This window comes from Emydura macquarii, unplaced genomic scaffold (assembly GCF_026122565.2).
Source record: "Emydura macquarii macquarii isolate MOO-44397 ecotype Brisbane River unplaced genomic scaffold, CSIRO-AGI_Emac_v2 contig_1644, whole genome shotgun sequence".
NCBI classification, from domain to species: Eukaryota; Metazoa; Chordata; order Testudines; family Chelidae; genus Emydura; species Emydura macquarii.
This window is the reverse complement of record NW_027131781.1, coordinates 17,446,651-17,468,961: the sequence shown is the minus strand read 5'-3', so window position 1 is coordinate 17,468,961 and position 22,311 is coordinate 17,446,651. Positions and strand designations below refer to the sequence as shown.

The window sequence follows — 22,311 nt, the reverse complement described above, 5'->3', positions numbered from 1 at the left end:
TTCCATCCCTGACAGTTAAGAAGTTTTTCCTAATATGCAACCTAAAACCTCCTTTGCTGCAATTTAAGACCACTGCTTCTTGTCCCATTGAAGGCAAAATCATGGCACAAGTCTAACGATGGAGCTCCACACCTTCACGATATTGATAAAGAAAAAGAAAAAAGGATAAACAAAAAGGGATTTGATGGACTACTAGCTTACATTTAATATGGTATAAAAAGTTTTATATGTACTATATAAAATAGAAATGTTTATTTCTAAACTCCCTCAGTTATTAGAGCTGTGCAAAATGTATGTCAAAATTAAAAGACTATATTTGTTAATCTGAGTTTATGGAGATTCTGAAAGATTAAAGACTTCCTTTGCATTAATATCACTGATGTTTGGCATGAATTCTACTCCCCTAATCTGAAGGTTAGAGATAATTTCAACATCTTTTTATGGCGCATTTTCAAGCTGTAAACATGGTTAACCTGCAGTGAAGCCCAACCTATTTCTTCAGATCTTCTGATTAGCTGATTCTATTTTAAAACCACAGGAGGGTAAACGTGACTCATGTTGTTCACTTTGCTCAGGCTTTAGTGGGGTAAAGGAAGGAAATATAATGCCAGAAGACACCAGAGTGGGGAGCAGGTCTGTTCTCAGACAAAACACTGGATGGGGATAGCAGACCTTCCCACACTCATTAACAACACTATGGCCTGTATTCTTTCCTGCGAGACTTCGGTCTAATGTGGGGCATTAGGGAGCCAATTATGGCTGTGTGATTCTGTCCTTCCACAGCACCAGTTACAGCAGTAGAGTAAACGAAGGATTGGTATAGCAGAATAGAGTGCCACCATGCCTCTGAAACACCCCTTATGCTAGATATGAAAGGGTAGCCAGACCACAAGAGTCAGGGATTGGCTCTATGTCAGCAGGGATTTCCCCAACCTCAGGGGAATTCTCTGCTGCCTATCTCTAGTCAGTAGCTAGCCATTATGTCTTACCTAAGTAGAACAAAGTGAGAATGAGGATCTGCCTCTTTGTGGTTTGATTTGAGCTTTTCTCTAGTTTTAAGTCAAAACGTCAGATCCCAAACAAAGCCCAGTTACTTGCAGTTTAATGCCTCGGCACTGGCATTTTCCCACTGCAAGCAATCTGATACACACTGACAAAACTGCCAAGTGATTACTCCATGTTCATTTTGTGGATGTTGAATTGCTTGTTTACTAACCTTGCTTGAGACTGACACCATTGTCACAGAGGTATCTCCTAATGCAGGCCTCTGCATTTCTGGTGTTCGAGTCCCCTTTTCTCTTTCTTCCATAGATATTTTATCAAACTCAGTTTCTTTTGCAGCAGCATTTTCATGCTCAGTTTTATTTTGTCTTTTTGCTTCTAATACTTCTTTGCGTGCTTCCTTTTGTTCCCTAATTGCCTGGTCTTCCTGCTCTCCCTCCTCGCTCTCTTCTTTTGCTTGCCGTAGCTTTTCTTGGAGCATCTTTTCTTCCTGTTCCTCTTTTGCTTTCTGTTCTTGCTCCTGCTTCTCCAGTTTGAGCTTCTCTCTCTCCTTCTCTTGTTGTCTTTCCCGCAATTCTTTTTCCCGTTTGCTCTTCTCCAACAGAAAAGCAGTTTCTGCATGTATGCGGCTTTTCTCTTCCTCCGTCAGAATGGTCTTTGCCTCAAATGGTGGCTTTGTGGAACGATCTGGAATCATTCTTCCATTCGGAATAGGATGTTTGTCAATGGTTGTACCTTCTGATTTTGGACTATTAACATCATCAGGAAATTTTGCTGAAGGCTTTTTAGTACGATCAATCTGGAATAATAAATACATAGTATAAAATGAGAATAAAATTTGACTAGAAACATTTGTGACAGTCCCTAATATCACACAGCATTAGGATCCTCTAGCAACCCTACTTTCTTTAACTACCTTTGGGCTTGTATAAATAAAGCCTACCACATCATTTTATCCATCTTGCTTTTCAAAGCCTCCAGTTATGGAGTCTATTAGTGAAAGATGTTTCATCACAGTTTTGTGCAGGCTTCACTGGTCTTACTCCTGGTCTTTATTATCATTCCCTGAGGGCTGAGGGAGTGATTTTTGGAGGGGAGGGGAAAAGTCCTTATATTTTTACTCCTCTCTGTTAACATCTTGGCTGCTATACTATAGATGTATAGTAATTAAACATTCAGTAGAAAGCCCTGAATACAAATCATAAACAAATAATAATGTTTCTTCAATGTAAAAAAAGTAATTGTTTAAGGAAAGGTATGTGAAAGGGCAATACTGAAAGATATAACAACCTAGAAAAGTCTACTTCTGCCAGATAAAACAAACATAATGGAAACAAGCAGACTATTGAGTCACCCATTTTGTTTGGTTATCCATTTGATTTTTAAATAGTTTTGCATAATTCTTCTTGACCTGCATACTCCTGTTATTAGAAACCAGAAGGCAATGTTGTTTAGTAGTTGGAGAACAGAACTAGAGCGGAGAACTCTTGAGTGGCCTCAGGAAAGTCACAGACTGTGTGTTTCAGTTTACCCATTAGTAAAATGAGAATATTAGGCGAGTTAACAGTTTGTACAGCACTTTGAAGGTAATGTTAAAACTGATTATTATTAGAACACAACCCTTGTTCTCAAACTGTCATAAGATGAGCTGGACCTTTAAGGGAGTAAGACCCAGCTCTGACTTGGGCCATATTCTTCCCTTTCTCCTGATCATGTGATATAGCATGTGACTTAATGGGGAACAGGTATTTAAGAGCTGCCTGTGGCTCAGACCAGGGAGAGAGGAAGGGGAGAGCATAGTGTATCAGGAGTCTTTTCATGGCAATCTAGGGAAGATCTTTGAGGCTATGAGCAAAGTATAGGTAGTATAGAAAGTGGCCTAGAGAAAAGTAAAGGCAAAAGCCATTTCACAATTTAGGGTGCCTGGGTTGAAGTCTAAATTAGTGGGAAGGTCCAGTTTCCCCCATGCTTCAACTGCAATGCCAGGAGGAGGAAGCTAATGCTCCTATGATGAAGGGACACAGGACTGCAGTAAAGCTCTTGCCAAAAGGAGACAAAGGCTGCGGCCCAAGGAAAGTAAAGAACCTTGTGGAACGAGCCCCTGCATTGAGAAGAGCAAATCAGTGCTTTTTAATTTTTGATTGCACCATACGGTGAACACTTCTGCTTTGGTTAGAGGACCAAGGCACACAGACCACTAAAGTACCTTACCAGCTTTGGGAAGACAGGCTCCGGAGGCACGGTGACTGGAAAACTGAGGTTTGAGATAACTCAGAGGTAAGCCACGCCCTGATGGGAACTAAAAGCCCTCTCCTAGTTCACTACATGCTGTGTGATCAGAGTAATTAGGAATGTAACTGTATTAAGTCAGCAGTGCTCAGGAAAATGAAGAAAGCTATGAGGAAACCATAAAACTAGACTTCTCATTTGCAGGTCTCTTTAATGCATATAATTAGCATGGACAACACAGATCTACATAGAGGTTTCATTTTAAATAAAAGCTTAAACAACTTCCTAGAACTTCTAAGAAGAACACTTCTTACCTGTGGGACATTTTTTACAGCAGATACTGCGGGGACTGCAGGTGAACCATCAGTTTTAGGGGTAGCAGCAACTGGTGCACTTGGAGCTGGTGTGTTATGTGATCCTGTCATCCCCTCCTGATTATTTCCCTTTTCATCGTCAGTCACTTCTACTGGAGTGGGTTTTACATGGACAATAGGTGGTGGAGGAGGAGCTGGCTCTTCCAGAGAGGGATAAGTAAAATCCACTGAAAACCACAGAAATATAGTGCTTTTTAAAAAAACAAATTGTGTATGTAACTAGCATCCTAAATTAGAGCAGGAGCAGGCTATTAAATATGTTTAATATACATTTATATTACTACATAATCTTAGATTGCTTATTTTATTCTTTCAAATGCATTTAAAATGTCTCCCTTTATACTTACAAGAGACAGACACTGCTTCACTCTTGCCACGCGGGGGTGGAATTACTTTAGCATTTGTTGTGTATTGGGGATAGCAAAGAAGCCAGGTCTCATAACCTCCTTCCAAGACTAAAGGCTCACTCCGCAGTATAGTTTTACTTTCCCACTGGAAAAAGTTAAAATGAAACATTCTGAAAGTAGCAATAGAGCCTTTAAATTACAATTCAAATTATGCTGAAGAACCTTACATGCCTGGCTGGTACATTTTAGGAGATGGGTTATTATTCAGATTGACAATTGGCTAATTCATTATTAATTAGTTACATTGCAAATCCTTCAGTGCAAGGTTTCTCTCTCCTAGGTTTGTACAGTATCTAGCACAATGGGGCCCTAATACCAACTGGAGCCTGGCACTGCCATAATATAAATACTTACTATTAGCAGCAACCCTCCAATTCTGAAAGTACGCCCTTTATAGTAAGAATATGCTTGCTGATGTCTCTTATGAGTTAACTTTATTTTGTGAATAGGTGTATTTGCTTTAGTGTTTAAAAGATGTGCCATCAACTAACAAAAGCCAGGAATTTCAGACTGCCACTCCATCTTGAGTTCACTCATAGGACTAGAGAATTGTGGGGTTCACAGAACATGGTATGGAGCAATACATATAGAAAACAGGCTATGCCTGCACTAATTCTCAATCCTTCTAACTTTAGCGCTTTAGGTGTTAGCAAGTGTTATATGCACAAAAGTCCTTTTTATAATCACAAATCTATTTCAAGAAACAGAAGGGAACACTTAAAATTGTAGCATGCAACTTCTATCAATTATCTCTCAACCAATTTTCAAATTTAACTTCCATTTCTAAACTCTTACTGTCGTTGAAACTCAGGCCAGTCTAATCAGTATTTCCTCAGTAAAGGGAAACCAGAAAAGATGGCAGAGGGAAGGGGCTTCTCCCTTTCTTCCAACTCCTCCAGTCTCGGAGGCTTCTGGCACACAGAGGAGACTTAGCCCACTCTGGCAGCCATGGATTACTTCATTAGGCATTTGATGAACCCCTTCCCAGAGCTCCAAGGAATGATGGGTTAATAAGAGAGGGGAGAGAGACTGACTGAACATGTCCCTGACATACTAATACAAGGACCGCCACTTCCCCAAATGATCTTTAGATCAGGCAGATAAGAATTTTTAAAAAGATGATTCACAACATTTATGACATTTACCCTCCCCACATAGTTAGTTATGCTGTGCTTGGCCAGAAAGAGGAAGCAAGTGAAAATGTAAGTAGGAGAGAGACATTTGTGGTAGCAAAACCTATGGTTTTCAACTAGACTGCATGGAACAGATGCCAAGGTATTTACCCAGAATGTTTTCTGTTTTTCCTGGACTTTAGAATTACAGCTACTTAAAAAGCCACTTCTCATTTACCAGGATAATAGAGTTAGACAAATATAAAATGCCAGGACTTGCGTACTTTAAACAGTGCATCTTTCAGGCTCTGTAGAGTTGTTCCTAACTGCAAGTCTCTTGCAGAACTAAACCAGTCAAGCAGTACAACATAATCAACATATCCCCTCTTCTTCCATGGATCTTTAGAATTATCTGGGAGTTTAGCTTCAATCCAATTAGTGGTGACTCTGGAATGCAGGAAAATGTGTTTGAGATAAGAATACAAACAACACATTGTCTATGAATGCCTAAAAACGTTTTTTAGACAGTGTATATAGATGATAAAGGTATGATTATACATAATACATATATCAAATGAACCAATATCTGTTCTTATGTTAGTGCATTTAGTGCACCTAGAAGCCTAAACTAGCCAAATGTCCACAAGTCATTCATTCACTCATGCCAGTTACTTTCTGAAACTGAAAGCACAAGCTTTAATAAGTTGCTCATAACTCTTGTATAAGGAAATGGCTTTCAGTCAGTCTAAAATGGAATATAGTAAGTAAATCAGAGAGAGATTTTATTTCTCTACCACTAAATGGTGCCGAGTTCACTAATATCAGTGCACAGTCACAGGTTTATCACATAAGATTATTCCATACCCAGGATTGATAGCCTCTTCTGGAACACTGATGGAATTTGGAATACAAGATTCCTGATAATCTTTCAAGCTTCGAGCATCCATTATGAGCAATTCGATGCTTTTGTCCATCATCATTGTAAACAATTTCTCAGCAGTGATTGCTCCTTGAGATACAGAAGCTATTATATTCAAAGACGTGTTACAAAGAGAAACAGAAATCACTTGTGATCACATCTCACTGGAGAGGTCAAGACACTCATTTGCAAAATAATATATTTTCAAGAAAAACTGGATTTGAACATTGAGGCCCATCTCCCACATGAAATTCTGCCCACAAAATCCTGAAGGTGGGATATCTGATATGAATATCTGCAGCTCTTAACTTTCACTGCAACAAAAATCAGTAGCTGATCTTTGATTTACACAATTTTTTAAAATCAGTTTTTTAAAATGATTAGTATTGTCAATCACTAAAATAAACCAGTGCAGACAAGTATATTCTTAACAAAAGGCTGTAGATGTTTCTCTAATGAGATCAAAGGAGAATTCAAGAGAAGAGTTTCACGTCTGTACAGTGGAGGAATGGAGTTGGGCGGGAAAAGCGTCCCTTATCTAACAAATATTCCTTGAATGTTTCACACTATTTGTAGCTGGTGGCTGGTTTCTTTTGTCCTGTTTGACTCTACCACAGTTAGTTCAGTTTACATTTGAAATAACTACATTGATATTATACACAATTATTGTAATTATTGTGGTGTTATACACAATCATTCACAACATTCAAATAATTCCTAAAAATGACCTTTACCAAATCACCTGATGGCGCACAAGTTGAGAACAACTTTTATGAAAGTCATGAAGAAGTGACCATAGTAGTTATTAAAAGCTCAGTGTCACAAATGTAATTTTAACAAAAAAGCAGATTGAGGCTCAAGTGATATACTGAAGTGTCATGATTAACCAGTACAATGCTAAATTAAGGTGGTGCACTAATTTTGACTTTAAAGAGAGGAAATCATAACTGGGGGGAAGTAAAGGAAGCTAACGGAGTCACAGAATCCAAAGCTAGAAGGGAACGCTGTGATAGTCTAGTCCAGAGGTTCTTAACCGTATTTGATTGCACCGCCTTTTGTGTATCTGTAGTCGTTTATGTCCCCCTCTCCCTGACTTCTGCCACACAATTACAGCTACTGCATCTGCCACCTAGCTTGGAAGGCAGAGCAGAGAGTGGTGGCTTCTATCCAGGTGCTCAGCTCTGAAGGCAGCACTGCCGCCAGCAGCATATCATGCCACCCTTATTTTTCCACTGCGGCTGGCCGTGGCACTGCCTTCAGAGTTGGGTGCCCGGTTAGCAGCTACCACTCACCCCCCTCCGGCCCCTGAATACATTCCCCAGTTTGAGAATCTCTGGTCTAGTCCTACTTTCTGCATAAAACAAGCCATAAAACTTCCCAAAAATAATTCCTTGAGCTGATCTTTTAGAAAAACATCCAATCTCCATTAGTCACAATTTTTAAATTGTGAATCTACCATGACCCCTTGTAAGTTGTTCCAAGGGCTAGTTCAATCTCACTGTTTAACTGAATTGATTAATCTTTTTTCCTGTTAAACAATGAAGACTTTTTCCCATAAAACAATGTGTCACTTACCACTCAGGCTGTCAAACTGATCTTTTCTTTCCACTGAACCCTTCTTCTCACCATTGATCTGTATTATTGTAAAAAAGTGTTAGGAGTTGCTGTTTTTGTTTTCTAATATAAAGTAACAAGTTCAGCAAATGACCTTGACTTGCAAAACATTAACACGACAGGAGGGAACCAACTAGAGGGAAATCTGTTGGCAGATGCCTAGAAGTCCCAAGAAAGAGGATTCAGTTGCCTATAACAGACGGGAGCCGAGGAAGATGTAACAAAGCCTAGGACTGTATTGCCTGTTAGGTGGAGTTCCTGCTGGGTGATTTTGGAGGAGGAAAGAAAGGGAGAGAAATGATGCCCAACTCTCAGCCACACTACTTTTGTCCACTCCAGTCACACGTTGCTGACCCAACTGAATTCATCCATTGATGTGCCTCTTGTTTTGGGAGACTCAAGATCTGCAACATGGAGGATCATTTCCATGCACAAAGCTAGTGAAACAATTCCATTCACGGTGTTTAAGTAACAATCTGACATAAAATGATGAAGCAAAGGAAATCATGAAAGCTTGTAATAACTAGACAGAGCAGCAAAAAATGTCTAATTATGCATTTATCCAGACATAAGAGGATTTAAAGGATAGAACACAACTTCTACCTGAACTTGCTCAATTTTGTTACTGTTAACCCTCAGAGTACATGAAGGCACTAGTATTATACATTAAGGAAAAAAATTTGAGTTTTACAGAAGAATTGAAGTCTATTATTCTATGGAATTTTAAGAGTTCTGTGGGGTTCTGCAGGTATCAAATATGCCCACAATGGTCCATGACAAAAATCATATTGAATTAAAAATTCATACATTTCAAAAGTTTTATATTATGCCATTAAAAAAAATATAAAGCCTTTAACCAAAAAAGATAGACGTTCACTTAGAACAGTTACCCTTAACTGGTAATATTTAACTTTCTACAAGTTAAACAATCTAATCATGGGTGCAATGTTACTAGTCAACTCAGTTTTTTCGGTAAAATAAGTGGCCTCACATTAACAGCTGATTTAATTAAATGTTCATTTAAATATGCATTTATAGATTCACTAGCATGTCTGTAAACATTCCCCTCTATTACCCTTTGGTTTTTTCCATTGAAAGCTACTGCATTTTCTGAAGAGTTTTTGGTTGAAGTCTTTCCATCATCTTTTACTTCTTGCTTTTTCTGCTGCTCTTCTAGTCTCTCTTTTTCTTCAAGCTTTTTCCGAACTTCAGCTTCCTCATATCTAGTAGGGAAAAGTCCATTTTTAAAAACATTTTTTAACTTGGGCTTCAGTAGCTTTGTGCAATTGTTTCCCCAAACATTTTAAATGTTGAGGTCTCACAACACTTTTTCTTGTCTTCCCAAATTCATCCCATTTCCCTCAGTAGCTGCTTGATATTATTCCTCACTGCATTTTTTGCATTTCATAATTAACCTTGCTTTTGGGACCAATTGATGTCCTCTGCCCTTCTCAAGGCTTACAATTTCTTTCCCTCAGTGTCAGGTGTTTATGTATAATACTTCTGCTTTAGTATTACTGAAAAGGTTAAATTTCCCACCCTCTTCTGCATTTGTACAAAGTACAACTACATGTAAAGATTTACTTATAAGGTTTAAGTAATGTTGACACCTGAACATATCAGCCATTCTCCCGAGACACATTTTTGCTAGGAAAATCTCGTCTGGCATCTAATAAGTAAAAGTGTCATTAATAGCTAAATTACTGTAAGAATAACTGCCTATAGTTTTTATATTTTCTCAGCCACAGAAGTCTGCAATCTAGTCTTTATTCAGTATACTGTTAAGATTGAAAATCACAACCAATTATGTGCCGAAATAAGTGGACTGATTATTGGAACTCAATGTTTGAATTCTTTAATGATGGTTGCTAGGTGCACAAACTGTTGAAAAAATCAAGTCAGTAACAGTTACTGGGTACACAGGACTTCTGCCAAAAAACCCAAAACAATCAGGTCACTTATTTAGGTGCCTGTTTTTTTAAGGCATTTGGCCTAACCTAATTTTTTTTTTTTTTGGTAATATATGAGGCTTTTTGTGTCTCTCATTGTAAAGACAACTCCAGTACTGTAAACCAGGAGTCATATGAATGATCCATTCAGCTTAATGAGATGTCATCTTATTACCACTACTTGAAAGACATCAATTCAACACTGGACTGTCCCAAGTAAAAGCAGGGACATTAAATTAGTGAACTACTCACGGATGTCAAGTGTACCTGTCTGGTGCGCTAGCAGTGAAATGGACATTCCATAAGGATGAGGCTGCAAGTTTGAAATCTGATGTTTCTATGTAACTTTCTTGTTGGTGACACAAGAGCTGATTTGGACAGCATCCCCATTTAAGACCGCACATAAGCATATGCTTCAATCCCCTTAACTTCAAGTGAGATTTAAGCATGTGTTTAAGTGCTTTATTTAATCTCAGCAATACTGAATGTCTAGCTGTCACTTAAAGCATATGAATACAATTCATACAAAGTGAATTAAGTCAGTGGCCCGTGTGGTCTTTCAAAGTGGCCTGCAGCTCCCCTCCTGCTGCCTGCAGAAGGGAGCCGCTGCCCAAGGACCCAGGCGGAGTGCGTTGTCTCAGGGCTAAAAGACCGGTGCAGGCTTCTTGCTGCAGCCAAGGGGACAGGAGATCAGCGCTCCGCTCTCCCTGGCTGTAGCAGGGAGCACAGCAAAGCCCTCTGCCTGGGTCCCTACGTGTTGGGGTCCCTGCTGGAGCCAGAAGGAGGAGAGCACTGATCTCCCATCTCCCTGGCTGCAGAAGGGAGCCACTGCCTAGGGACCCAGGTGGAGAGCATAGGGCTACAGGACGCGTGCGGTTTCCCTGCTGCAGCCAGGGGGACAGGAGATCAGCGAGGAGGGAGGCAGCCTCCTTGCTGAATTCCTTCTGTCTGGCTGCAGGGGGCGGGGGAGAGAGGGGCTGCTGGCAGAGTCTGGTGACCCTTCAGGGTAGTAAAAATTATATCTGGTCCTCAAGCCAAAAAGGTTGGGAACCACTGATCTAGATGTTTTCATTGGAGTCTCTCGTTAGTGTACACATTAATGAAAAACAGAAGAGCTGATTTTTTGATGGCGGTAAATTCTGGTTATTAAAAAGTTCATCTAACTGTAGGTTGATATAAGCACATGGGTTTGAAGTGACTGGATGAATAATGGCATAAAATCTAGTTTGAATAAAAGGCTTCATCAGAAATAGTTTAATCTCTTTGGATTATAGGTATCAGCAACTACTGCAAACAAAGTCTAACTCATATACCAGGCAAAACTACAGAAGCAGATGCATAAATTTACAACATTCAGCAATATTTTACATACTGCTTTGTGAAAGAGAAGCACATACCTGAGTTTAAGACTGTCTGAGAGTCTTTCAGCTTCTTCAATAGCTTTTTTTATGTTTGTAGGTCCCAGTATAGAATGAAAGTAATCCTAAAACAACAAGCACCACCCAAGCCTCCAGTTAATACTGTCCACTGTACCTACAGGATAGAATACTTCTACAGACACTACCAAGAACAGCATTTAGCACCTAGTTTATGGCACAGTGAAGATGTAAGCAAATTATCTACCAATGGAAAAAATAAACTAACTAAATAATTTTATATTACTGCCATAGTTACTCTGTAAATAAAGCAGCAAGAGTCCTGTGGCACCTTAAAGACTAACAAAATTTATTTGGGCAGAAGCTTGGGGTATCTGCCCACGAAAGCTTATGCCCAAATAAATCTGTTAGTCTTTAAGGTGTCACAGGACTCTCGCTGTTTTGCTAAAACCAGACTAACATGGCTACCCCTCTAGAACTCTGTAAATAAAGTGAGCTGTTCTTCTCTTCAGTATTTTAGGAACAAATATACCACAAACATTCATAAGTATGTTAATTAATTTTTAAAATCTTAAGCACTAGTCACAAGGTTGGGAGGATAAAAAAAAAACAGAAAAATGTTTATCTATTTTCGAGGGACTAAATTATCCTAATTAAAAGAATAAATAATCATCAATTTAGTTTTGTATCAGGAAAGATAGCAACAGGGCTACCTCTGAACTCATACAGTCTACAGGACATGTAAAGTGTACTGTAATGGAAAATAATAAAGGAGGCTTACAATAATGGACTGCTTCACCTGTCAACACAAGCTACAATATTTTATTTAAATAAATATAATTCCCTTACTGAAATTACTGTTTCAGTAATGCACACCCCATGTAATTCTTTCAACTGAACCTTAAATCTTCAGATATAACAACCACTGATTCAAAGTACTTCTGTTACTTCTACCAATATAAAAAATGCAATCAGTAAGATAATATACCTGTTGTTGCTTGAAATCAGGTCTTTTTTTAATAAGATTATATACCGTCACATATTTCATATATAGGACGTAGGCCTTCTCTTCATCTCTGTCCAACCTGCATTCCTCTGCTGCCTTGAAGATCTTAAGGGCACTCTGCACATAACTTGAAATGGGAGAAAAGGGCAATTAAAAAAAACCCCACACAATTGCTGACTTGGCTCTCAAAAGAACAGTTAGTTATATAATCAACCCTTGATTTAAATGTTCACGTTCTGTGCCCATGTACTTTAAATATCCCTTTGGCAGCACAATCCAAGCCATATAGTTAAAGTAAACTAAAGATACTTTTTTCCCTGAATTATGTTTGTCTTTGCTATTGGTTTGTTAGCTTGCTAGTTACAGCACTGAAAAGAAATTATTCAATAATAAATTAAATGGCAGTTTAAAGCATTTCAAACATGAGGCCATCTACAAAGGGACTGTTCAGAACCGGTTCTCTCTAGAATGCAGAATGGATTGGTTCTTCTGAGCACTAATCATATGACAACATACCATGAAGTGCATGAAAATTCAGTCTATAAATTCTAAAATTAGACTGTTTCTATTCCCATGTGATGGCTGAATTTTTCAACTGAGTTAAACTTGCATTTATATAGCCTGTTGTCTCGAAGAATCCCAAAGCACTTTAAAAACTTTTATAGACATCATGTTTACTTCACTAACTATTGAAACAATATGGTCTCTTGAACGAATCTCCATACTTAGTTTGACAATCCACAACACTACACAGGAGTGAGAGAAGCTACCATATCAAATTCCCTCTTCAGTTTTAATTAATGTATACAACACAATTACCTGAACTGGAATTTGGCCAGAAGTGCAGCATTGCTACTTAATTAGTTAATGCTTACTTAGACAACTGGTTTACATTATCATCAGCTGTATATAAGACTATGCATCACTTGTTACTTAGCTGTGGAATTTGAACAATTAATCCGAAGCCAATTAAACAAGGAAATGTACATACGTCTTTGTACTGGTCTTCTCAGCTTTTATTTCTGTCTTCTTGTTAAGATCTTTCAGTGAAGTACAGAGGTATAGTTCTTTAGGTACAGAAGACACAGCAGGCATGTTAATGTATGGTTACTTATGTCCCTTCAAGGACAGTCTGACTCTTTAAATGTCTCTAAAATCGATGTTTTTCTGAAAATAGAAAGATAGACATTAAAAGAATGTATCCAATAATATCCTAAGTGATTTTTAAAATTTAGATCATATAGATTTTCACATGAAAGCATAAGGAATTAAGCTAATTAATCATATGGCCTTACTGCATTTAACATCCTCAAATGAAGAGTTTATTAGTAATAGAATCCTTTGGAAGCCATGCAATATAGAAACCTAATTAAATGTAAAAGCACATCTTAGATCTTAACTGAATCACTAGGTATATTTTGATTTATGAAACAGAACTGTAGTGCCTAATCTGTCAATTATAGTATAGGAAAGGATTGACAAAGTTGTGTCACCACTATTTTTTAACACTTAGCTATATTATTTTAATAATATTAAGCTTAACCTATTAAATATGAATACCAAAATTACTAATTACATAGATAAACTCTTTCTTAATTTAAAAAAAGGACAAATTGGAAGCTAGCTATAATTTTAAATTTTGTATCTGCAATAGCAGAATTGTTAGTTTGTCTGGTACTGCCCTGAACTTTAATACTGAGCTCCAGCCAGAAGAAAAGGAACATTACCATATAGAAGTTTAGGATGTAACCATTTAAATGTTAACTGCCTCTGAGTCCGTTACTAGTCCCATATGTTAGCAATGCAAGACAGATTTTTTTCTGTCTATTTGGATTAATATAAATAAATCCCTCAAAAGATGATTGGAAGAGTTGTTAAAATATACATCTGGGAATGTGAGAGACTTGACGTCTCCACAGTACAACAGGGGGAGAGAGAAAGGAATTATGAAAGTTAGGAGGAGAAAAACAACTTTATCCTGCAAAGAGTCATTTTAATGTAAAGTCAGTAAGTATATCAGAAAGCAATTGACCTTTTATGTATGCATAATCTTAAAAAGGATAATTGATTTATGACTTGCTTATGGCTGACCTCTGCATAGTTATTACCCAAGCAAGGTGACTGGTATACACAGCTATCAGACTGCCCACGCCAAGAGAAGGCAAATTGCCATTATGCAATAATTCATAAATCTGCAACATTTTTGCCACACCTCTGGGGATTAATAACTAGTTTAAACATAATAGCTTTTGTTTTCCATGTGGGAGATTCCTCCAAGCAGCCATCAGTATAACAGTTGGGCATCTTCACGTGTCCACCTTATCCGGTATTAGTATTTTACAGTAAATATGATCTGTTTTATTCTGGATTCAATCAGATTGTTCAATTTTGGTGGAAAGAGAAAATACTTATCGATATCCTTAAAAAAAGGTATCTTTATTCAAGAAAAAAAGGGGGGGAACTTGAGTTGCTAATTTAATCACAGTGAATACTGGATTAGTAAGGGCCAATCTAAAAACTGGCCCTTACACAAGTCTGAGCATAACAATTAGAAAGGATCAAGAAAATAAAACCAGTTAGCCCTTATAAGGACTAAACACATCTCTTAAATTGCTCTGTGATAAGTAGTAGTATTTAGAGGTAATTTTACATTCTTGCTTTTATCTCCTGATTTGATAATCTGACAGTCATCTGAAGCAATCCTTAAATTCATCTTTAATATAGGTAGGGACTTACTTTAACACCTCAAGGTCTGACATCAGGAGGAAGCTTTGTTATTTCTTTCTCCAAACTTGAAGTCATAATTTAGGAATGGCTACTATCAAAGCTGAGTAATAAGTCAGTTAAAAGCTGACTTCTCTTGGTTATCAACACAAATGACTTGATTGATATGACCATGTGATATAAACAGCTCTGACAATTACCACATCTGGCTGTTTCATGGCCTGTGTGAAATTAGTTGATGGTCTCAGCCCATTTTCTATTAGTCAGATGCTTATATCAGAAAACTAACAATGCTAAAATCTCCAATTGTAAGTTTTAGCAGTAAGTCGAAGATTGAATGAGAAAGGAGAATGAACTACCCCTCATTCTCAGAAGTGGATAAAACAGAAGACTTTAGTTGCTTGTGTTCTCAAATGAGCACATTTCACTAACAACAAAAATTCATAGGGTTTAAAAGCCAGAAGGGGTAATTAAATCACCTAGTCTGAACTCCTATATATACTGTAGAGGCCATTCAATTTTATCCAGTTACCCTCGTACTGAGCCTGAGAATTTGTGTTTGACTAAAGTGTGACTTCCACAAAGGCATCCAATTTTGATTTGAAGATGTCAAAAATGAAGAATCCATCAAATGTTTAGTTTAAGTGAAAGAGAATTAAGAACCTTCCCCTAAATAGCATATGCAGAGATGCCTAGTCAGTCAATACTTTTAAAATATGGATTTGAAAGGATATGACAGTTCCCCTACCTCCTCCCCCACCCCCCACACATGTACTTCTTGCAAGGTAACAGCTTTTTCTGCACTGGGTGGAGCAAATTTTGGGTAATGCTGCAGTTACATGATAAGATTTCATTCTCTTTTTAATGAGATTTTCACATTACTTTTTCAATCCATCTTCAAAGGGAAACCTTAGCTATCTCCTGTCTTTTTCTAAGAACTGTAAATAAAGACTTCATTTCCCTGAAGCTTTAAATTCTTTCTAAATGTATCTTCAGGGTTCAACCTGTTACATAACTTACATGTTCTCTGAAACTCTTAGATGTAGCAGGCACTTAGGCAGATTACAGTAAGGCTGGAATTAAGACCTATTTAAACAAAAAGCCACACAACAGCAACACATTATAAGACTCTTAAAAACACAAATGTTTGTGTTCTTCCCACAGTTTTTGCAGCAGAAATAATATTAAATTGGTATTAACATCAACTGACAATACGAGTTCTTACATATATTTGGGCATAATATAGTATTGTGCAAACTGAAGCTGTAATTAAACAAAAACAAATGTCAATTTCAGATAGTCAGAGCACACAAAAGAAAAAAAAATCAATGCTTGACAGGTCATAAGCCTATTTCACAAGAAACAAATGTTTTGTACTCCATACCAAAATTACTTAACAGTGTTCTGTTTAGGCTTTGTCTTTATATAGACAAAACCAAAGAGATTCAAAGTTAGTTTTCTTTCTCTCCTTAACTCACTATATTGCATTTAGTTATTGCAGTAGACTCTGAAAAAGTGTGTGATGATGTCTTCCTGCAATACCCATACATAAAATGTTAGGACCAGAGTAGCAACCTGAGCTCTGAATTTCCTTGCTTTTGTTGCTTCTTAAAAAAATTGTAGATGCTGTTTAATATACAGAATTTAACACTTCTTTTTAGGGGGTTAAAAACAGTCATTGGCCATTTATTGGAGAAAAGTGTTCAAATCAAGAAAAAGCAAAGTGACAAGAAAGGCTTTCCTGCAAAATAGCCACTTGTGGTTACATATCCATGAGAAATATTTCAATACAGTAGTTTTTTGCAATTTACTCACCTACTGCTTTGAACCACTACCACACACTCCCAAAGTCAACCATTTAATTCAGACTGCTAACAAGTCTCACTGACTTCCTTCTCTCCAGTGGGCTATCTATGGAAGCTTGTCTTATCTAACTACTGTTACTAGGTAGGGTGATGATATCACCTCAGAGGGAAAAAACTGATTTATGATCCATTACAAGAGCACTGAGCTTGTCATATATCCACTCCTGAACTCCAAGGTCATGCTACAGTAATTATTTGTTACTAAACAAAGATAGTGGATTGAAGAAAAGTCCAAAACATATAAGAGAACTAGATAAATAAAACATATTAGACTTTTGAGTAGTACTGGTTAACAGACTCAAAAAGTCCCCCACACACAAGGGAGAAAAATAATCAGATCGTTCATTCCTTTTATATCTAAAAATTAGGCATTTCAAAAATCTCACCTTCCCCCCTGCAAAAAGTCCATGATTTGATTATTGTACATTATGAGCAACTCTGCACTAATACAGTATCAGTATAAAACAGGAGGATGATGATGATAAAGCACTGAACAGGCATGCTGACAATTCCACTATCCTTTCCTTCCTCTTGGTGTGAGATTTGATTTCTCTTCCCTTCTCATCTTACATCCAGTCTCTAACCACTTCTTTAAGAACTCCAAATCTTTCCTTGCTCTTCCCACTGCTAAAATTCTCATTCATGAACTGGTCTCATCTTGATTGCTGTAATCACCTGTCCAGCCTCAATCACTAACTCCAGTCTGTCCCAAATGCGGTTCACCTGATCTGACTCCATCACCCTCTTTTTCCATTCCTTCATTGGCTTCCTGTCTCTTACTGCATCAAACTGAAATTTGCTTTCTTGCTTATAAAATGCTGTATAAGCTTGCCCCACATACATATCTTTTCTTATTTCCTCTTATGCCTCTTTAAAATCTTTCCAATCCTTCTGTTTTACCACTTCTTTTACCCACTCTTGGCTTCATGTTGCTATCACAGGTGCTTTTCTGATCATGACTAGAGTGCAATCAAGTTCTGCTGGCTTGTACTATCAACCCATATTTTCCTATAACAAAAATTGCATGTATTTCATCCATAATCTGGATTAGTCTTTAGATATTTTTCTTTAGAAACACCTTTCTAAGTAAGGTCAAGGAATTCAAGAGTAATTAATGCATAATTGCAGAAGTGGTCTTAAAGTTTTGTCTGAAATGCATGGAGCCAGGCTACAGCATTGTGGATTTGGTAAGAATGATCTTTTGCTTTTATTTGAGGCGTTCTAGCTGAAATATTTATCTTAACTAAAAATTTGAAATGCTCCACTGATCTTAATAAAGCTTCTAATATCAAACTGAGCCAGATAAAAAAAATTTTTAATAATAAAGTCCTAATGAAACAAACGATAGATTTCTAGCACACTCAGTCTGGCAAGAAAAATTAGTGCAAGATTTTAAAATACTAACCTTCTTTAATTCCATTTTGGTATGAATGCTCAGTTGAAGATTAAGTAAAAATTTTTCTAATTGTATATTACTGTGACTAAACATTGGTGATTAATACCCAATACTTCAAACTCATGGAGCTACCATGCTTTAGTGTGCTTTAAAATCCTTTTATTTTTAACGCTGTTGCTTTAAGATGCATTAAACTCATATGGGTTTGTCTGTATTTCTGAATTATTATTCTGAAATACATTCTTCTATTTCATTAAAATTCAGTTGTGAAGTAATGTATGACATATGAGTAACTGTTCTAATAGTTATATATTTATATTTACATAATGAAACTGGCACAGGCAAAGGTGCCAGAGTGGCAGGTGTGGAGACAGAAGTCTTTGATAGATCCACAGATTAGATACTGCAGAGTTAGCAGCTCTATGAATTTCCCCACACTTCCCTGCCAATGTGCTTGAAACTATTTTAGAGGGAACACTCCAGAATAGATAGGAGCGAAACAGTGGCGCTATTTATTTATTCATCCTTTACTCAGTGAGACTGCCAATGAAGGTTTCATGTTATCTTGTTTTGTAACATGAACACTTGTCTTGTAGGAAATTGATTGAAATGTCAAACTCCTTTTGCACAGGTCTTCACGTAGTAATGGTCAGGGTTTAAAATATTTAATAGATTCTTACTAATCCAAATGAAAATACCTTGCTAATGCTATCTATTTTTCACACTAGATTGTTGCACCTTCTTCTACATTGTTGAATGTCCTGTTCGATTCTTTCTCCCTCTACTTTAATTTCCCTGTTATCCTATTTTTACCTTCTCTCCTACAATTTCTCTCTACTTCAGTCTCATACCTCTAAAATATTTCCCGAGTGTCTTCCCCACTCTTTCACTCAATCACATCTAACTCCCCTCCCCCATGTCAACTAAAACACTAGTGCTTGTGCCACTCTGCTGCATCAACCTATCCTAGATTTGAGTTAATAGCCTGCAGGGGAAGAGCTGAATAATCCATTACCAAATCCCTGACCTAGCCATTCCTCTTACAAGATTCCTTTGTGGAATTACAGGATACATGGGTCCCTGTCTACAGATATTTTGATGCAAAATACACCACTTGTTACATAACTGATCTCCAGAGTCTAAACATTCATAAAGAAAATTGTTTCCAGCTCTTACGGTTGCAAAAAACTTTGAACTCAGTTTAAGAGCCAGGGTACACTTGATGCATAGATTCTAAGGCTAGAAGGCGCCATTATAATTATCTAGTCTTTCCTCATGTATAACATAGACTATAAAGCTTTCCCAAAATAATTCCTAGAACATGGTGTGTTTTTTTTTTAATGTTTTTCTTAAAAAAACAAAAACAATCTTGATTTTAAAATTGTTGGTAATGGTGCATCACGATCCTTGCTAAATTGTTTCAGTGGTTAATTACTCACCATTAAAAATCTGTGCCTATTTTCGGTCTGAATTTGTCTAGCTTCAATTTCCAGCCATAGGATTATGTTATACCTTTCTCTGCTAGATTGAAGAGCCCATTATTAAATATTTGTTTCCTATATAGATACTTATATTCTGTAATCAAGTCACCCTTTAACCTTCTCTTTGTTAGGCTCAAGGAACTCAGTCTATATGCTTTAACATATAAAGCACGTTTTCTAATTCTCTATTCTAAACCCTCTGACTGATCAACATCTTTCTTAAATTGTGGGCACCAGAACTGGACACAGTATTCCAGCAGTGGTCGCATCAATGCCAAATACAGACATAAAATAATCTCTCTACTCCTACTCGAGATTCCCATTTATGCATCCCAGGATTGCATTAGCACCTTTTTGGCCATAGCATCTCATTGGGAACTCATGTTCAGCTGATTTATCCACCACAATCCCAAATATTTTTCAGAATCACTCCTTTCTGAGATAGTCCCCCATCCTGTAAGTATGACCTACATTCTTTTAGATGTATACATTTACATTTAGCTATATTAAAATACATAAGTTGCTTGCACCCACTATACCAAGCGATCTAGATTGCTCTGAATCAATCACCTGTTCTCTTCATTATTTACCACTCCCCCATTTTTTGTATCATCTGCAAGCTTTATCAGTGGCGGTTTTGTTTTCTTCCAGGGCATTGACAAAAATGCTATAGTGCAGGGCCAAGACTCAAGCCCTGCAGGATCACACCGGAAACAAACCCACTCGATGATTCCCCATTTACAGTTAATCAGTTTTTAATTAATTTTGTGTGTGCTATGCTAATTTTATATTCTTTTTTTTTAATCAAAATGTCATGCGATACCAAGTCAAGCGTTTCACAGAAGTCTATTACATCAACAAGATTACCACTCAAAAGTTTTGCTGGCATAGTTATGTCTGTAAAGGGGGGGTGACTTTTATTTGTCAAAAACAGATATGATAAAAGTACAAACTAAAGCAGTATAAGCACTCTAATACCAATAATCTGCACCTAAATTAGAAGGGTTTTGATGGTTTAATTATGCTGATACAGCTGAACCAGCAAAACCCCCCAAATGTAGACTAGGCCTAAATCAACGAAGTGTCTTCCTGAGCGCTGGTTTACCTTGACACCGGCAGTTGACGGAAGATACGCAAGATACATGCTGCAGCTTGCGTATCTCCTGTTGACTTACTTATGTCCCCATACTGTGGCGTCTTGACTGTGCTGCATTGATGGGAGATGCCCTCCAGTCAACACAGCCTTACTCTTTTCGGAGGGGGGTGGGGGGCGGGGGGGAAGAGAAGGGAATGGATTTATGGCGTTGACCGGAGAGCGCTTCCAGGATCGATTTGAGCGGGTCTCCACAGCCTGCTCAGTTGATCCTGCTGCATCAATCTGTGCAGCCCTGGCAGTGTAGACATACCCTGAGTTGGCATACAGCATAAAACAATAGATATTTGTAATGACTGTAAACTACTCTACTCATTATAAGCGTTAACACTGAAGAAAAAGAAGTGTCCATATTAATTATCTGATTGCTGGTCATCTTAACAAGACATCCAATTAGTGTCTGTTTATACAATCCAAAGCCCTCTCCAATGTCATCCCAAGTGTGCCAAGATCCTACCTAGGCTCCAGTCCTGCAAAGATTTACACATGTGCCTAACTTTACTACCAAGAGAAGTTCCAATCATTTCAAAGGGATTATTCACAATAGCAAAGTTAAATATGTGAATGTCTCTTTTAGGATTGGGCCCAACTAGCTATAACTTCCCTCTTTCGACTTTGACAATGAACTTCTGCATTGTTGTTTCTGCAGCACATTGGAAACTTAGGAGCAGAGTAAAACTGAATTTAAAATAAGATATACAGGAGCAATATTTATTCTTTTTTCATATTTAATTCAAATGATACTTCCATTTTTTAAGTTTAGCTGAGCTAATGTCAAAATTTCCATATTGCTGCACCTGAATACTGAAAAACTAGGGGGCTAGTTAGACAGCTAACAAGAGAATACATGGAACTTTTTTTGTGAACTAATGTTTTCATAGAATACTGTCTTCACTTCATTTTGTAAATAGCATCTCATCTATTAGGATCAGGACATCAAATTTTGATTTAACCATATGACTTAAAGTCCACTAAAACTAAAAGGCTACATCCTATCCTTTCTTCTAATGGTAAAGACCAAACATGGTTGAGAGACCTTCTTGAACAGTGGTCCCCAAACTGTGCGGTGGGCCACCCAAGGGGGTGCAGAGAAATGTCCAGAGGGGTCTGATGGGGCCCAGACCATTTGGGGGCGGGGAGGGAACGCCACCGAAGCCTGCTCTGCCCCTGCTGTCTGCCCAGCTGCAACTCTGCTCCCAGTCCAGGGGGCATGGACACATTCTATTACTGGTAAGGAGAGGGTGCAAGAAGAAAAGTTTGGGGACCACTCTCTAGAAACTACAAGGTTCACCTTGCTGATGTTCCCCAAAAGTTCTTTTCAATGAGGAAGGGAGTGATGCTCAACTTCCAAGGGGAACCTTGGTCTCCATTTGCGGATGTTAGATATCTGCAAGACTGACTAGTTCCTACAAGACGCTCCTTGTTGCACAATACACTCAGGGCTTGTCTACACTTACCTCCGAGATTTGGCAGCAGTCGATGGGAGTTACGCAAGCTACGCAAAAAACCTGCGTAACTCCCATTGACTTCTGTGGTTCTGTTCTGCGAGCTGTCTTCACTTCACTGCACTGCGCCGCTTGAGAAGGTGGTCTTAATAAGTCGATTTCTGGATCTACTGAGTGGGTCTTCACTGACCGCTCAGCTGATCCAGAGAAATCGATCTGACAGTGGCGAATTTGCTGCCATTAGTGAAGACGTAGCCTC

The 22,311-nt window shown here is 37.9% G+C and overlaps 1 protein-coding gene across 3 annotated transcripts in view; it reads right to left on the bottom strand.

Moving 5' to 3' along the window:
* The window catches only part of USP8 (ubiquitin specific peptidase 8), a 34,796-nt gene that overhangs the window by 9,779 nt on the left and 2,706 nt on the right, over positions 1-22,311 (bottom strand). The window contains exons 1-11 of one of the 3 annotated variants that reach the window (XM_067555760.1): positions 16,964-16,979; positions 12,980-13,155; positions 11,971-12,115; positions 11,004-11,089; positions 8,733-8,880; positions 7,619-7,676; positions 5,989-6,148; positions 5,409-5,571; positions 3,953-4,097; positions 3,546-3,772; positions 1,217-1,801 (exon numbers count right to left, since the gene is read on the bottom strand). In XM_067555760.1, coding sequence (XP_067411861.1) covers positions 1,217-1,801; positions 3,546-3,772; positions 3,953-4,097; positions 5,409-5,571; positions 5,989-6,148; positions 7,619-7,676; positions 8,733-8,880; positions 11,004-11,089; positions 11,971-12,115; positions 12,980-13,083 — 1,821 coding nt within the window. In that variant the 5' untranslated portion in view covers positions 13,084-13,155; positions 16,964-16,979. Of the gene's footprint in view, positions 1-1,216; positions 1,802-3,545; positions 3,773-3,952; positions 4,098-5,408; positions 5,572-5,988; positions 6,149-7,618; positions 7,677-8,732; positions 8,881-11,003; positions 11,090-11,970; positions 12,116-12,979; positions 13,156-15,732; positions 15,752-16,963; positions 16,980-22,311 lie in introns of those variants that run through there. The other 2 variants (XM_067555759.1, XM_067555758.1) reach the window with 2 other exon arrangements.